Consider the following 17,748-nt stretch of genomic DNA (forward strand, 5'->3'; position numbering starts at 1 on the left):
GGAACTTGAGCAGAAAAAAAAATCTAGGCTGAAACTCTAGTGGAGTGCTGTACAGTCGGAGGTGCCATCTTTCGGATGGGACATTAAACCAAGGCCCCGTCTGCTCTCTCAAATGGATGTAAACGATCCCAAGGCACTATATTGAAGAAGAGCAGGGGAGTTATCCCTGGTGTCCTGGCCAATATTTATCCCCAATCATAACAATAAACACTATCTGGTCATTATCACATTGCTGCTTGTGGGAGCTTGCTTGTGCGCAAACTGGCTGCTGTGTTTCCCACATTGCAACAGTGACAACACTCCAAAAGTATTCCATTGTCTGTAAAGCACTTTGAGAATGTTCAATGGTCGTGAAAGGCGCTATATAAATCCAAGTCTTTTTATGCCGGAACTGCAGGTGTGGAAACTGGGCTCCACTCCCAACCAAATGTGCTCCATAGCTTGCCCATGACGGTCACCAAGGCTCTCCGGTGAACAATAGTCATTTTAGACCAGCTTCCGAAAGCCAGTCTGTTGGACCCCAACTCAACGTTTTCAGCGAGAGTGAAAAAAAAAGATGGTAATTTTTTTTTTACATTTGCGTCGAACTTGTCTGAAAGCCTTATTATTTGCATAGTCACGAGAAATAGTTGTGCTGCCAGCAAACCAGAAGATCCAAAAAATGTTGCTGCTGAGGGAAATTTTATTTTGAAATGTCATTAATGAGAAATAGGCGTAAAATCATCTGTATCCAAAATGTTCTTACCGTTGGTCTGTACATATGCTCCAAGCCCCCAGTCTATCATGGCAACTCCTTTAACCTACTGGCTGTTACATTCAATAAAAGATATTGACTTTACCCTGCACCCTGATGTAAAAACTATAAATGAACAGCTCCAACATACAATGCACCCCACTGTCTCATGAAATCGCAATCTTCTTCCCTTCAGGAGCCACTCCCCTTTCCATCTCCAGCCTCTTCCCCTGATCAAGGATTAATTGGCCCTCCCGGGAAAGCGAGTTGATTCAGATGATTAGTTAGTGCAACTCGTGATCCATGTCATCTGAGCTCCAATGCGTTCCAATTAAAGGTGGTCGTTATTACAAAGCAGAACTAAACGGCTATTAAGCTGCGAGAGTGCCCTGACATTCGAGGTTTGCGAGCACTTCTTATCAGGGAACATCGTGGAGAAAAAGTTGTGGAAGCAAGCTCGTGATCAAAGATGAGTGCAGCAGTATTAACGAAACCCAGAAAAAGGCGGACGAAAGTGATGCTCTCTGTGGTGGCAATATGCCTTGTCGTGTATGCATCAGCCCATGTCCTCCACAAAGCAGCCTCCTCCAGCTTGGACAGTGCTGATCGAGTTCGTCGAGCTATAACGGGTTAGTGCCTATTAACTACCTTAACAAGGTCACACGAATTGTTTGAGGGTTTTAAGGCTCGTGATTTAACAAGCCCTTGGCCATGCCGGTTTTTTCACCAACAGTAAACACCCATGTCTGATACAGAATTGCAGAGTTGATTAGATAACTCTGGAATAAAATGGTGACCATGAAAGCATTGGATTGTCGCAAAAACCCATCTGGTTTACCAAATATCCTTTCGGGAAGGAAATCTGCCGTCCTCACCCAGTCTGGCCTATATGTGACTCCAGACCCACAGCAATGTGGTTGACTCTTAACTGCCCTCTGAAATGGCCGAGCAAGTCATTCAGTTGTGCCAAACCGCTGCAAAGAAATGTATTAAACAGCACTGGGGGTACACACGGACTGCAGCGGTTCAAGAAGGGGGCTCACCACCACCACCACCTTCTCAGGGGCAATTGGGGATGGGCAATAAAGGCTGGTCTTGCCAGCAATGCCCACATCCCAGAAATTAATATAGATTTTTACATTGTGTTCACCGTCTGGTTCAAATACAATTTTGTGTGTTTTTTTTCACTCTTTAAGCAGATAACGTAACCAGGTGCGTACAGTCTCCTTCATCTGAATTTCCTGAAGGATTTTTTACGTGGGATGAGAGAAAGGAGGGAGGGATAATTATTCACTTTATCATCATCCTCTATATGCTACTGGCTATAGACATAGTTTGTGAAGATTATTTCCTACCTTCATTAGAGGTCATCAGTGAATGTAAGTATAAATGTTAACAATTGTGTATAATAATCTTGCATCGGCACACACTTCTTGGTTTAAAGCTTTACTTGCTGTTGTCATAATTTAGTGTTAACTTTTTCCTATTATAATTGTATAGAAATAAAGTCTAAATGTATGGTTTACATCTGCACTCCCTGATCCCCTTAACCCAACTTCATCTGAAGAATTCCCTTATCTCCACTCCCTGTGTGCAACGCCACAGGAGATAGATTAAAATGTGCTGTTATTAAAGAGTTCCACGAATTTGATAAGGTACCATTACAACAATTTTATGAATAAAGCAAGATTTGAGATAGTTCTAGAGATGTTAAGTTAAAGTCTCCAACAGTCTGGTCTGTACTGCAGTACAGTGGAGAATACAATCACAAAATTCACAAATCTCAAGCAAAGTTAAGACATTAAAAAAAATGTTTCCCCCCCCCCTGCATGATAGTGGATCTGTAGAGCGGACTTCAAGAGAAGGGATTCTGATGAAGGGATCATATCCAAGGCATTGGCTTGTCTGTTCGCTTGGCAGATACTACTTGGCCTGCTAAGTGTTTCCAGCACTTGGGCTTTATTTTGGATTTCCAGCATCTGTAGTATTTTGGGCTTTTTCCCTCAGAGAATGGAGTTGCTTCAGGGTCCAATACCATCCTTTTACAGGGAGCTGAATGGCTATCTGTTAAGCAGAGGGATTGTGGATTTATAGAGGTATTAACAACCCTGCTTGACTTTGGTTTTCCCCAGGGGAGGTACTGGAAGGAACTAGTGGGCCTAAAGATGGATATATACTAAGTCCATGGTAAAATGATCAGGTCTGGATAGAGCAAGTTTGATCAGCAGAATGAACCTTTCTCACTCAAGACTTTATGCTCTGTATAACAGATTGTATCATCAGGACCACTTTCTAAATAGTTTATTAAAGTAAAAGATGATCTGTGTCCCATTGAATTTAGTGCATACACTCTACTTAAATAACTACGTTTTTTTCAATTTAAAATTATTTCATATCATTAAATGAGGTTGAACGCTTGATAATTCTTTATGGCTTTAACATGTAATGCATATTTGTATTCTTGACTTCAGGGCTTTGCATCTTGTAAAGAAAGAATTCACTATACTGTTTGTTCTGTTACACTGCGCAGCATTCCCTTCTGGCCTGCATTTTCTGTGAGGGTATTTTGACTTACTGTCTGGACTTTTCTGCACCTTTCAACTGGATTGCAATAATGCATCAATGGAATTTCTGATGTGTATCTTTGGCACGTATCTGTATCACAGGTTACTGGGCCTGGCTTAAGGTTGGAGTTGTACTGACACTTTTGCATTGATGTGAAGTGTAACTACAGAGTTAGGTCATCGTCTAATTCTGGAATGTATGAGAATCAAACCATACGGAGTGCCCCTCGGGGTGACCATCTCTCACTGCTTCTGCTTGCTATTCTGTGGTGTATATAACTCCACTGCAGTGTGAAGCCAAGGTTGAAAAGAATTCAGAGGGTTTGCTGAACCTCCTGAGCATTATGTGAGACTTTTATTGCATATCTTTTAGCTGACTTCATTAAAATACATATTTATTTAAACCTAAGGAAGGATACTTGCCATAGAGGGAGTGCAACAAAGGTTCACCAGACTGATTTCCTGGGATGGGGTGGGGGGGTGGAGGGGGTTGCCCTATGAGGAGAGATTGAGTCGACTCGGTCTATATTCTCTCGAGTTTAGAAGAATGAGAAGTGATCTCCTTGAAACATTCAAAATTCTTACAGGACTTGACAGGGTAGTTGCAGGGAGGATGTTTCCCCTGGCTGGGGAGTCTAGAACCAGTGGTCACAGTCTCAGAATAAGGGGTCGGCCATTTAAGACAGATGAGGAGAAAGTTCTTCACTCAGAGGGTGGTGAATCTTTGGAATTCTCTACAACAGAGAGCTGTGGAGACTCAGTCTTTGAGCATATTCAAGATGGAGATCGATAGATTTTTGAATATTAAGGGAATCGAGGGATATGGGGACAGTGCAGGAAAGTGGAGTTGAAGAAGATCAGCCATGATCTTAGTGAATGGTGGAGCAAGCTCGAGGGGCCAAATGGCCTACTCCTGCTCCTAATTCTTATGTTCTTAAATCATTCATAGAATTCCCAATAGTATAATAACAGTATTTGTGATTGATTGTTAGGTCTTGGTCTCTCTCAGGATGTTGCTGGGGCAACATTTATGGCAGCCGGAAGCTCTACACCTGAACTGGTCACGGCCTTCCTAGGTAACATTTGTAATCCTTTGTTTTTTAATGTGACAATACCTGGATAATATTGCATACCAGAACAGCACTTTCCAATTAATATTCAGTGATCACTTTCATTTGTATAGGTTTGAGTTCAGCATGAATGTCGTTCCTTAATGTATTACAGCAATGTTTAGATTGTTCAAATTTTCTGTAAAGGATTTTTGGGAGTTTTTTTTAAAAAACATGCCTTTGATCCCATTATTTAAAAATAACTAATTGTGTGTAAAATCCTGACACATTTGAAAAGGTTTTCTGCAACTGTTACAATAGCACAGAATGTAAAATTGTCCCAAATTCCTGAGTGTTTTGGAAGTTCCAACTGAAAGTATATTCTTTAAAACAATCTTGGATGCTCAATTTCAGGCTGTGTAGAACTTTTATTCCACTCATGGGCACTCATGGGAACCTCTTGGATATAGTTAAACAATACACTCTGCCTATTTGTGGAATACTAAGTTCCAGAATTTCGCTATCTGATCGATCTCTCTCTCTCTCTCTCTCTCTCTCTCTACATAGGAGTCTTTGTGACGAAGGGAGATATTGGAGTTAGTACAATAGTTGGGTCTGCAGTTTACAATTTGCTTGGCATCTGTGCTGCATGTGGATTATTAACCACCATGGTATGTAAATAGAATCTCGGTGCTGACAGTTAAGAAGTGAGAAAAGATTGCGTCAGTGTCTTGGTTTGGCACTCGGGAGACCAATTTGAAGATTTTTGCATTAATTTTACCAGTACAAGAATAGTTAACTATTATATAACTTCCTCATTAAATTGTGCATAAAATATTAAAAATTTTCAAAATCTAACCAGGTCTAATTTACTTTAAGCTCGTGCATTTAGAATTTATTGAAGTAAAATACAGTCACACAAGAGGAACTGAAACCGATGTAGTTACATCGATAGTGGATTGGGAAAGCATCCTATGCTGAGACTATAGTTCTAGTATAAAACTTCTCTTCAGTGGTTTTAGAAACTATTTTGTTAAATGTCATGTATTAGAAAAGGCCTTTCAGCAAGGTTGAGCAAAAGGTTATGTTCTTATCATGAAATCATTTGGTTAACTTTTTTTTTTCTCTAGGTTTGCAGGTTGACTTGTTGGCCACTGTTCAGAGATTGTGCAGCTTATGCTATCAGTGTTGCAGCACTTATTGCTATTATCTTTGACAATGTGATTTACTGGTAAGATTTCTCAGCCTATTATTAAAATATAGTTTAAAAAAATCTAATTTTCTTCACTCAATAATTCAGGGCAGATGGAACACATGAAGTGATATGATCTGTATTTGCCAAGATGATCTCAAAATCAATCATCAGTTTGGTTTACTGAGTGCCCAATCTTGGCCACATTACTATAAGGATTCATCACTGGACTGCTCCTGGGTATTTCATGTTGGCTGGTTTAGAATATTAAAGCCACAGGCTTGTGGGCAGGTCCTTGAAGGATTGGGAGGGATTTTGTGCAGCAGAATCCCCAATGTATCTCGTTAGGGCTGCATCACATTTCAAGCCATTTTATTTCATTTAACATTAAATTCTATAATTTTCACCTTTTTTAAAAAAAATGTTAAATATTGTTTAAGACTGTTTGGATCAGGTGGTGCAGTGGGTTAGTAAACTTGTCTTTCACCTCCTAGGATGTATTTTCAAATCTAGCTAGATTGATGGGATGCCAGTCATATCTGTCCAAGGGTTGTGGGTGAAATGAGGCTAGGACAGTTTCAATCTTTCTTGTGGGCAGATGGTATTTACCAGAGTGGTTCCAGGAATAAGGGATTTTAGCTACAAAGTTAAGTTGGAGAAGCTGAGGTTGTTCTCCTTGGAGCAAAGGAGTCTGAGGGGAGATTTGATAGAGGTGTACAAGATTATGATGGTTTGGATAAGGTAGACCGAGAAAGGCTATTCCCATTAGCTGATGGTACAAGGACGAGGGGGACACAGATTTAAGGTTTTGGGCAAGGAATACAGTGGGGATGTGAGGAAGAACTTTTTTATGCAGCGAGTGGTAATGACCCGGAACTTGCTGCCGACGAAGGTGGTGAAAGTGGAGACAATCAATGATTTCAAAAGGAAATTGGAACGGCACTTGAGGGAAATAAACGTGCAGGGCTACAGAGATAGAGTGGGGGAATGGGACTGGCTGGATTGTTCTACTGAGAGCTGGCATGGACTCGATTGGCAAAATGGCCTCTTTCTGTGCTGTAATGACTCTGACAAAAAACTCTTCAATTCACTGAGCAGCCACTGGACGACTGATATGGGAAAGTGAAAATTTCAGTGGTACAGTTTTAGAAACTCTTCTAAGCCTGGGGCTGCATGAAGGAACTTTAATCTGTATCTAACTGGGTTACATGAGAAGTATTTGATGTTGACACTGGGTGTCAGAATGGCAGTGTTCCATTTCCCAGCACTGATATGCCTCGTCTTTACTAAAAATGCACCTGTGCCTAAAATTCAGTAGTCACTCTGGTGGTATAATCATTTAAAACTATGGTATTAATTAAGCAGTTGCAATATTTAGATGGCTTTTTAATTTTTTTATATATGTAACTTAATGACGTGTCTTTCATTTTTTTTTAGTCCATCCCATAACCTCTATCCATATTGCTCACTGTAATAATGTTGAATACCCAGTACATGGGCTGAATTAACTTTATATTATGTTGCTGAGTGTAACACTTAATGACCACAGTACATGAATTAGTTGGTGTACCTATTTAAAAGCTGCCCATTTTGCCTTTTAGGTATGAGTCTGCTTCTTTGTTGCTGATCTATGCAGTGTACATTGTGGTTCTGTGCTTTGACATTCGAATAAACCAGTACATAACGGCGAAGTTTAGCCCATGCTGTATTTGTTTGACACGAGCAATGGAAGAAGGCAGTGAGCAGCAACCACTAGTAGATTGGCAAGGAAAAAATGGACCACTGGTACATCGGCGTTCTCGATCAGACAGTGGGATCTTTCAGGAAGACTCTGACTATTCCCAACTCTCTCTCAGTTTACACGGGCTATCGGAGATTACTGAAGGTAAAACTAGGGTTAGTCATTTGCTTTGCATGGAACGTTTACATGCGAGTTCATCTGCTACTTTGCATACGTAGAAAAAGTACATCTTGCTTTTTTGTGAAGAGGAAAAATTTTTGTTTGTCAAAGTGAGGCAATTGCTCCATTTTTGTACTTTGTGTCAATATAAAACACTCATTCAGGAATAGCCCACATTGCATCTGGATTAAGGCATCTAATCAAAACCATTTGTTTTATCCTCCAATGTGACTTTTCTTTTCCCAATTCACACTTTTGTAGCTTGTCTGAGTAAAACATCACTTTTATATTGAATTTTGTGCTGTGGACTCGACCGCTAGAAACACAGTGTCATACTAATATGCCACAGGATACCTGTACATTTAGAAATGTTCCTGTATTTTTATGCTTTCAAACCACAGGTCGTCTAGACATTTTCTACAGAGTCTGATTCTCGCAAACGATGACATTTTAGCAAATCATGCTACTTTTGGTATCAATATACAGGTACTGTTTCAGGAACTGGACAAATGGAGCAGGGGTGTCGGACTAATTGGATAGTTCTTTCAAAGAGCCGGCACAGACACGATGGGCTGAATGGCCCCCTCTGTGCTGTATGATTCTATTATCTTTTTGCAGGCTGCATCAGACCAGCAGTTTGAAAGTGTCAAACACAGGAACAAAGCGTGATTGAAAAGGAGTGCTGAGTGTGCAGGTATTTTTTAAGTATGTTCAGGATTATGTGGTCATTCAATGGAATAAGCTCTTTAAATTTACTCATCTACGCAGAACATTCTATCCTGAAACAGATCAAGATAATTTGATCTAGTGTGTTAAGCTTTCTGAATGATGTATTTTTTGTGGAGCATTAGAAACATATATTTGGAAACTATTTGAACCCAGAACTATATGTTTCATAAGTAGGTACTCAGAAATTCCATGCCACAAATTCAACCTGTGCGTGTGACGAGTCTTGTGCGTGTCGATTCAACCCAATAATTCTACGGGTGTGGATTGAAAAGTGATTCACCTTTTCAGAAATGTTGAGCTGTTGGTGCTGTAGGGTGGATCATTTTGAATAAATGATTAGATAACATAAAAATTCTGCTGTGAAGAACTAAATATGAATAATAATGCTGAAAATTATGTTCAGGGTGATCAGATTTTTACTCGTACTACAAAAAAGGGTAGTCATTGTTCTTCAAAAATAAGAACCAGACCTTTCCATTTCACAAGATAATTATGGATGATCGAGAGCGATTGTTTAGTTTCTCCTCTCTTTTTTCCCCCCCCGCCCCCCACCTCCGTGCTCCCCCACTTCCTATTTTAGCATCCTGTTGTTTCTTAAAGGATTTCAGGCATTTTGCACCCACTACCTGGAAACCTATTACAGATATTGATTACCCTCAGTAAAGAATTTCCCCACGTCAATACTTCATTTCCCTTCTATTAGCTTGAACCTGTGTTCCCTTGTCCTACACTCGCAATTTAATTAAAAATATTCCCAACTGACCTCTCGTATTCACGGTGAATTTGTTGAAGCTACCAATTTGCAAATGCATACACAAAACTGCACGACCAACAGCCCCAATTTAAAAGTTTTCTCGGTGTAACTACACTCTCAAGACTTTAAAATTGAGTCCAGATTAAGACTCAACTCCCAAGGCATCCTTGAGCACTTTTGAAAGCATGTTTGACACTGCACTGGAGTTATACTCCATACTATATTAAACTCTGTATGGAGTATAACCTCTCCAGGGAGTCTTTGATCACTGAGGAGTCCCGTTGGACCTTCACTCCAGAGCTGAATTGTAAATTAGTGTCACTGCAGAACAGAAAGCACTAAAGTTGCAGTATAAATACAGCCTACGCAGCAACAAAAATGAACCCGAGTTAATTAATTGTAGAATTTGTGGTAAGAAAAGACTTTAACTAGTAAATGCCAAAAATATTGCAAATTCTGAAGCATAAACCTAGAGCAGATCAGTCAGTATCTGTGGAGAAACACAGTTGAGCTTTTTGAGTTTGCCCTGCTTTAAAACTGAAGAGATAAACAAGTCTATTAATAGAATTGGAAAAGGGAAGGGTTTAAAAAAAAACGCAGTAAGGTTGGTGGAACAGCTTCTCCTCTTGGTTCAGTAACCCTAACCTGGAATGCTTGTTGGATGATGTAGTAATAGATTTTCTCAGTCAAGTAGTAGAACAAAGCATTAAAGAAATTGAAGACATTAAACAAAGGGGGGTGTGAATAACTAAGGCAGTGGGAGGCCTGATTAAAAGGTGAGGGGAAAAAATGGAGGATGTGGAAAACCTATGGGAAAGAAAAGCAAAAATGCAGATGCTGGAAATCTGAAATCGAAACAGAAAATGCTGGAAACCCTCAGCAGCATGTGTAGCAAGAACCGAGCAGCTGACATTGTGAATGCAGGCTCTTTGTCAAACCCCGGAAATCAGGTTCAAAATTAAAACACACGACGTTGGCCAGAGTACAGCAGGTCCAAAGATGGAGAACAGTTCAACAAGAAGTCTGTAGCACCCTACAAGCACTGTACTTTGCCAGCACCTTCTGCTTAAATTACAAACCTGATTCCCAGGTTTTCTATGTTTTCCATCTCTTCCCTTTTTCTTGGGCTTCCGACTGCCTGAGTTATTCACACATTTGTTGTTGAATTTCTTTTAATGCTTCTTTCTGTTACTTCACCTGAGAGATTCAGCTACACCGCCGAATAAGTATTCCACTCGTATTTCCTGTTTTGTTTTTCTTTTCTTTTGTTGCCTTTTTTCCCTTTTTTTATATTTCTATCCATTTCTATCATTTGAGTACACACACAAAATAAAATCCATTTGTTCTCTCCAGATGCTGACTATCCTGCTTTTTTGGATGTTTTTGTTGTGAAATCATAAATGCATTCTTTATAAACTGGTTTATAATTTAATTACACCTAATGCACAGATGACATTTTCATCCAAATATTAGGTTTATTCATTTCAAAAAGAAACCTTTAAAATAATTTTAAATGAAAAGTTCTTGGGTAGCACCTGAATCTGAGATTCGGACCAATTTTTTTTCACTAAAAGATTCTTGTAACTGAAGTGAAGCTGTATACTCTTTTTAAAAAAAAAAAAAAAAAATTAAAAATAAAATATTGGCTAATCCTTAAATTACGTTTTACAATGAACCCAATTTTTTAAAGTAAGATATTTAGAAGTGAAACTAAGAAAAGGTAGTGGGTTTCCTTTGATTAACCAACCAGCACAAACAAACTAGGTTCAACTCCCAGTCAAATAGCCTGTTCCTTTTATAGATTGACATATTTTAGAATAGTCAGTTGGGTGAGGTATTGGAAAGCAGTCAGTATGAACCAGCATAAACCTCCATCTTCAGGAAATGATGGCAGAAAATCTCAAACAATATACAGGATAAAATACAGATGCTGGAAAGGCTCAGCAAGTCAGTCAGCCTCTATGGAGAGAGCACAGAAGTTGATATTTCAGTTGAGATTGATAGACATTTGTTAGGCAAGGGTGTAAGAAATCATGAATTGGAAGAAATAACTTGAGCAAGATGTCTCTTCAGACTGGTGTTAGAATTGAAGGATTCACACCATGGTACAATAGCTAAAGCAGCGTGAACATAAATAACTGATAACCGGCAGCTCCAAACATCTGAAGGTCAAAAATGGCCTGTCTGACTCCAACCTTGGGAGGATGTGAAGAGGAGGGTTTCATCCAAGAGTTGAGACAAAGAACGCAACATATCATAGGTTAAATGGTCCTGCCAATGGGCCCAAATGTGGCCAGTACTGATTTCTGGCGCACTCACCAGAGGTGCTCTGCTTTTGCAGAACGGTTAGGACACCAAAAATCTTCAGGCCGAGTTTGGCCGCTCCCCAACCTCTCCTTGATGGTGGCGCAGCGTGGCAACTGGATTCGGGGGCAGAGCCAGGTCCCGATGCTGAAAACAGTGCTGGGACCTCTGCACATGAATGCTAGAGTGTGTGCACATGGTTTTCTTTGCAGGCCACATACGCTGGCCTAAGTTAATTTGGAGTAACTTTTCGCTGGCTAAACTGGCTTAAATGGCCAAAACAGGCGTAGGTGGCTGGTAACACCCCTTTTTGGGGAAAAAAACCCACACTCACACTGGCGCAAATAAATGTGCAGAATTGCAATTTTTAAGATACTCCAAAAAAATCAAGTTGCTCCAAAAACTGAGCAATTCCTGGCCCAATTTGGGCTCCTTATCCTACACCAGGCACCCTGCCCCCCCCCAAAAAAGAGAATAAGAAACACCCAGAAGGTGTTTCAAGGCAGACGGTGAAGATAAGAAATGTTTGTACCACCAGCCGTCTATCCAATCGGGATTAATAACAGCTATTTGTCAAAGTTGTATGTCTACTAAGTCTATCCTGATTGTGTGTTGTATTTGACTATATTTGAACTATTGGTCCCTTAATAAATGTCTTGTAACTCCTAATACCCTTTGGGTATCTGTGTGTGATCTGTGATCCTGAATCTTACAAGGGTATTAAGGAATATGGAGCCAAGGCGGGTAAATTGAGTTAAAATGCAAATCGGCCATGACTTAATTGAATGGCAAAACAGGCTCCAGGGCAATGTTCTCCATAAATTTGTTTGAGCCACAGGGCCCATTCAAAAGTTCGAGCATGCACGTTTTTTTTCACAATTTAAAAGTCAGCTCACTGGCTGCACGGGACCCCTGGAGCGCTGCGCAGCTTAAAAGGAATTGCTCGAGGGGCTGAATTGCTTTGTCCTGTTCCTATGTTTCTAAGGACCATTTATCAAAACCACTCTACTGAAGGATCCATACCCGAAATGTGAACTCCACCGGTCTCCACAGATGGCCACTGACCTGCTGAGTGTTTTCGGTATTTTCTGGTTTTGTTTCAACATTATATCGTACCTTTTTAACATAGGAAAATATCCCAAGGCACTTCAGAAGTGTGGGGTGGGGGGAGGGGGGGGGATTTAAAAAAAAAAATCTAGATCTGAATGGCATCACTGGATTCTGCAACATAAAACTACTATCGTGATCCAGATGTTCTTTGTAATACACTAAAATTATTTGACCAGGCTCATTTATTTTTTGATGCAGATCAATCAAGTGTTTTTGTCATGCCTGAATCAGATATGAAGCGAATCATATGGGTACTCTCTCTTCCCATCACTGCACTGCTGTTCCTAACGACCCCGGATTGTCGCAGACATCAATGGAGAAAGTGGTTCGTGCTAACTTTTTTCATGTGTGCTGTGTGGATTTCTGGATTTACATACGTGTTAGTTTGGATGGTAACCATAGTGGGTAAGAAGAATCTAGAAACTATACATAATGCAAAATTTGTTTCTCCGTTAGTATAAATTAAATATCAGTGGAGTAGTACTTTGCCTCTTGGCAGTGCATGTAAAAGGTTCACTTTCGCACTAGTTTTTATTATCTATATATAAGCCTGGGTGCCATTTACTCACTGGTGCAAGTGGCCTATTACTGTTGTTTCACATTTAATCCAATCCCGATCAGTTTTTTTTGCTAGTAACCATTATGGAAACTAAGATTTACAATAGTAGGTTATCTTACCAGGTCACTAACTTTGCAATGCACAACAATAATTAATTTAGCTTTAAGACTGGATAACTCTGCTCTACAAATGTTTTGAAAAAATAAAATAAACTGGATTGGGTCTCAACCACAAAGGGAAGGTACTACACATTATGTATTAACTGCATATGCCTTTGTTTGCAGGACACTAATATTCACACACAATTGAGACTCTGGAAAGCTTTAAGTTTTAAAATTTCATAATTATTGCATTTCACTGAATTGTGCTTGCAGGGAAACACATATTGGAATAGCCTTACGCTGGGTCTTGTATAAATGGAAAAACAAAGGCAGTGACTTTCCACAACTTGCTTTATTGCCCCTAATATTCCGTGGAACAGCAAGAGGCAAATATAAGGACAAGTGACCAAGTTGTAGGAATGTTTCAATAAATTGTGCGGAATGCCAATGGGAAAATCAAAGGTTTCCAATAGCCTAAAACATGGCCAACAAACAGTTCACCAAATGGTTAAGTCTGGATTTGAGCATACAGGAGACAAAGTTGCACTCCCTTTTTATGAAGAACATTCCAAGGGCCACAAAGTATGTACAACTGCAGCTGGACAACTGTGTCCTTCTGAGAACTCAATTTTTAAAATTCACAAAAGAACTTGCATTTATATAGTGCTTTTCATGTCTTCAGTGTCCTGAAGTACATTTGAAATGTAGTCACTTGTCAAGTACAGAAACATGGTGGTCAATTTGCACACAGCAACTTCCCACAAACCAACAAAAACCTTGCAATTATATAGCAGCTTTCACGACCTCAGGCCATCCCAAAGCACGAGATAAATTACTAATGTTTTTGGAGTTGGTGGTGGAAGGATAAAGTTGGCCATGGCAAAAGAAGAACTCCCCTGCTCTTCAAATACCGTGATGGGATACTTTATATCCACCAGAAAGGGCAGTTGAGCCCTGACGCCTGACGAACATCTCATCTAAAGACAGCACCTCCAACCTTGCAACACACCCTCAGTGGAGCACTAAATATATCAAATCATTGTATGTGTGTATATTCGCATTTCATGAAGCCATTGTGCATTTTGCTTGTGTGGTGCTCAAACTTACCATTGCCTGTTATTTTATATGGTTAACAATAGTGCTAGAAATACATAACCGGTCGCAGTACTGTGTAAATAGACTGGAAAGGTGAAATGTTTGTGTATCCCTTCGTTTAAGGATTTAAACTCCATATTATCCTGTCTTTTCTCTTTATTGAGGATTATAAATCTGTTGTACATTCGCAGAAGTTTAGGTTGAGCTTATTTTTACAGCATTTTATTCAAACTTTGTTTTGGATCTGGTTATTCTTCTGTAAATTAGCTTGGAAAGAGCTATGTATCCATGTGTGGGGTGGGGGGCAAAATGAAGCATTCCCCAATTCTCAAATTATGGGGATGCGATTTGCATTACTGAAAATATGATAAAACTTCAATAAGTACACATGCAATTTAGAAGTGCAAACAGAGATTTTATGGCCGTTCAAGTTATATCGTGGAGTAAATGTAGGCCTCGAGCTGAAAGTTGGTGTTGATACGTTGTATCAAAACATGTGATATCAACTGACTGGATCAGAAAATAAAGTTATTGTGCTGAGATTATAGAACATAATCACATGCCAACCCCATTAGAAACCTTTAATTGTAAATAACTTGTATACTGGAGGGAAGATGTGTCCTTCAGTCTGTCTTAAATCCGTAACTATTTTCATAGATTGAGACTTTATACAGTCTTATTAACTAAACAAAATGGAGTGGGGGTGGTATTAACTATCTTTGACAACTTACCACTCAAACCCTTTTATAATTTCAGGAGAAACCCTGAAAATTCCTGATACAGTGATGGGTCTCACACTGTTGGCAGCAGGCACTAGTATTCCAGATACCGTGGCCAGTGTACTTGTTGCCAGAGAAGGTATGAATACATTTTTAATGTAAAATTAAACTGACTGGTTTTTATACATATGTGGAGGATGGAGCAGGCCAAAGACTGCAAAAAGAAGTTAGTTAGTAATTTTGATGCTAGAAATCTTAATTGGGAGTACATTAAAGTTAGCCAGCTTATGATGTGTATTACACTAAAACAATTAGTCTTTAAATACAAAGGCAAAATACTGCAGATGCTGGAATCTGAAATAAAAACAAAAAATGCAGGAAATCTCAGCGAGTCAGGCTGCCTGCCTTCTGAGATTTCCAGCATTTTCAGTTTTTAAATAATTTAATGGTGTAATGTGAGCCTGCAAAGGAATATTTTAATAGAATGCAAAATCTTAAAGATGCAGTGTAAGAGACAGTTTCATGGGTGCTCTCCACCTCAAAATGGGCTTTATGTTCGAGACTATTTATTTACAGGGGACACAAGCTGCAATTGATTCGGTCCTCATTGCTATCCACTGTCCCTGCTGCAAATGACATCCATAAAATGCCCAATCAGGAATGAGATAGCTGCTTGCTGCATTTTCTGTCTTGCACAGATACTGACAACCTGGCTGAGATCAACTACCTCGCATACCAAAGTTAGAATATTAATGGTCTAAGACTTAACATGCTGTGGTTTCTCTGGGGCAGGGGCAATGCTTTATTTGGAGAAAAAAAATCTCATTTTAAAATTATGTATTTTATAAACAACAAATGGATTAATACACCTAAGCAAGTGATTTTGCTCCAATGAAGTCATCGACTGGTTAGCTCTGAAATAGCAGCAATGTCTGCAAAAGGTTAATTCCTATCCATAATATATACCTTTGCAGAAACATTTAAGAGATTTCCTACTTACTAAGGAATTCAAGTGGAAAACATTGCATCCATTTGACAGAAACAATTCCAAGTTACCACAGATGGGAATCCCAGAAAGAGCATCCCTTTTAAGATATCCTGAATGTTGCCGATTGGCAGATACTAGCCTTTTATTAAAAAAACTCCTCGCGGGGTGGCATATTTTGAAGCCGTCATGACCTCTATGCTGTTTGACCACTAGTTCTCTGAGCCGCCATTACCTCAAGAAAACCGAAGCTGTTATCTTCAGCCGCTACAAACTCCGTAGTTTATGGGCATTGGGATGTTTTACTATTTTAAAGGCACTATCTAAATACCAGTTGTTGTTGCCACCACTTTCATCCTCTGTCTCATGTGAACCACCCACCCGACTGTTCACAATCTCAGCATCCCCAAGTTAAGCCTCCAACCCCACAGCTGCTCCCTCACAAAGACCACCAACCTCCACCTCCCTAACATCGCCTACCTCTGCCCAAAACCACATCAATATTCCACTGGTTGGTCTTCTATCCTCCATAAACCATTCATCCAAAACTCTGCTGCCTCTATTCAATCCTGCACCACTTCCAATCACCCACCAATACTCATTGGAACATCCTGTTTAAATCTCTAAATGGTCCCAACAATCCAGGCCGGTTATGTATCCTCCACTCTTCATCGTCCATTGTCAGGGCTCTAGGCCTCTAAGGCCCTTCAGAAAAATACACTTCTTTGACCAAACCTTTAGACACCTTTCCTTACATCTCCTTCCATGGACTCAGTCTCTTATTGTCTGATTATGCTTCAGTGAAGCACCTTATGACATTTTTCTATGTTAAAAGTGCTATATAAATAAACACAAGGCATTAGAATGTGATTACTTTACTATAATTGTAATGAATACAATATTCTTCCCCCCGCAGGAAAAGGAGATATGGCCATGTCGAACATTGTAGGGTCCAATGTATTCGATATGTTCTGTCTAGGTGTGCCCTGGTTTATTAAGACTGTATTTGTTGACACATCACCTGTAGAAGTGAATAGCAGTGGCCTGACCTACACCACTACTTCTCTTCTCCTTTCGATTGTTTTCATATTTGTGGCGATTCAAATTAATGGATGGAAACTGGATAAGAAACTTGGAGTAACATGTTTGTTTGCCTATTTAGTTTTTCTCACTATCTCAATTCTAAATGAACTGGGAATACTCAGCAACATTCCTGGAAGGACATGTGACTAATACTGAAATACAAATTAAGGTGCAATTATGACTTTTGTTTGTAACCAAAGATGAAACTTTAGTTTGATTCTCTACCTTTTCCCTTCAATAATTTGACTGACATTGTACAAGGAGCACATTAAGCACTATCGGGCCCTGTTCTCCTTGGCCAAAATTGCTCACTACTCCAGGATCATCTGGAAGGCAAAGATAGCCCTTGACTTTTCTCCACTACCATCCATTTCCTTAAACCCCTCACCTCCAAGGGCAAGCAGCTTATAAATTTCTGTTGCTAAGATGGAGACCATCCATTCAGCTGCCTCAGCCAGATCTGCCCCTCCCCACCAAGCCAAGCTTGCCCCCTGCCCTAGCAGTTTTTTTTTTACTAGCTTCTCCACTATCTTCCTCATACCCTTGCAAGCTCATCTTGCTCTCTCAACCACGTGTAACACTGAACTGCTGACATCAACTTCTCTCGCTGGACCCTATTCGAGCCGATTATGGTAAAAGCTTCCCGCACCCTTTCAAATCTGCAATCACGCTCCCTCAAAACACACTTTGACCCCGCTGTTACACTACCACCCCATCCCCTCTCAAGTCACTGACCGTGAAGTTACCTCCCAAATCTGTGTCCACCTTTCCCGGAACTCGATGTTTGATCCATCAGGTTTCCACCCCGCTAGTCTTGATCAGTCCCAAATAACATGCTCGGAGACTGACCACGGTGCACTATCCTGCTCAT

General features: G+C 39.9%; 1 protein-coding gene across 1 annotated transcript; it reads left to right on the top strand.

Moving 5' to 3' along the window:
• Positions 1 to 1,202: 1,202 nt before the first annotated feature.
• Positions 1,203 to 17,027, top strand: slc24a5 (solute carrier family 24 member 5). Its single transcript, XM_070859515.1, has 9 exons — positions 1,203 to 1,362; positions 1,930 to 2,112; positions 4,290 to 4,373; positions 4,914 to 5,017; positions 5,477 to 5,577; positions 7,140 to 7,423; positions 12,534 to 12,740; positions 14,847 to 14,948; positions 16,711 to 17,027. The coding sequence occupies exons 1-9, from the start codon at positions 1,203 to 1,205 to the stop codon at positions 17,025 to 17,027; spliced, it is 1,542 nt and encodes a 513-aa protein (XP_070715616.1).
• Positions 17,028 to 17,748: the final 721 nt, after the last annotated feature.

This window comes from Pristiophorus japonicus, chromosome 17 (assembly GCF_044704955.1).
Source record: "Pristiophorus japonicus isolate sPriJap1 chromosome 17, sPriJap1.hap1, whole genome shotgun sequence".
In the NCBI taxonomy this organism is placed as follows: domain Eukaryota; kingdom Metazoa; phylum Chordata; class Chondrichthyes; family Pristiophoridae; genus Pristiophorus; species Pristiophorus japonicus.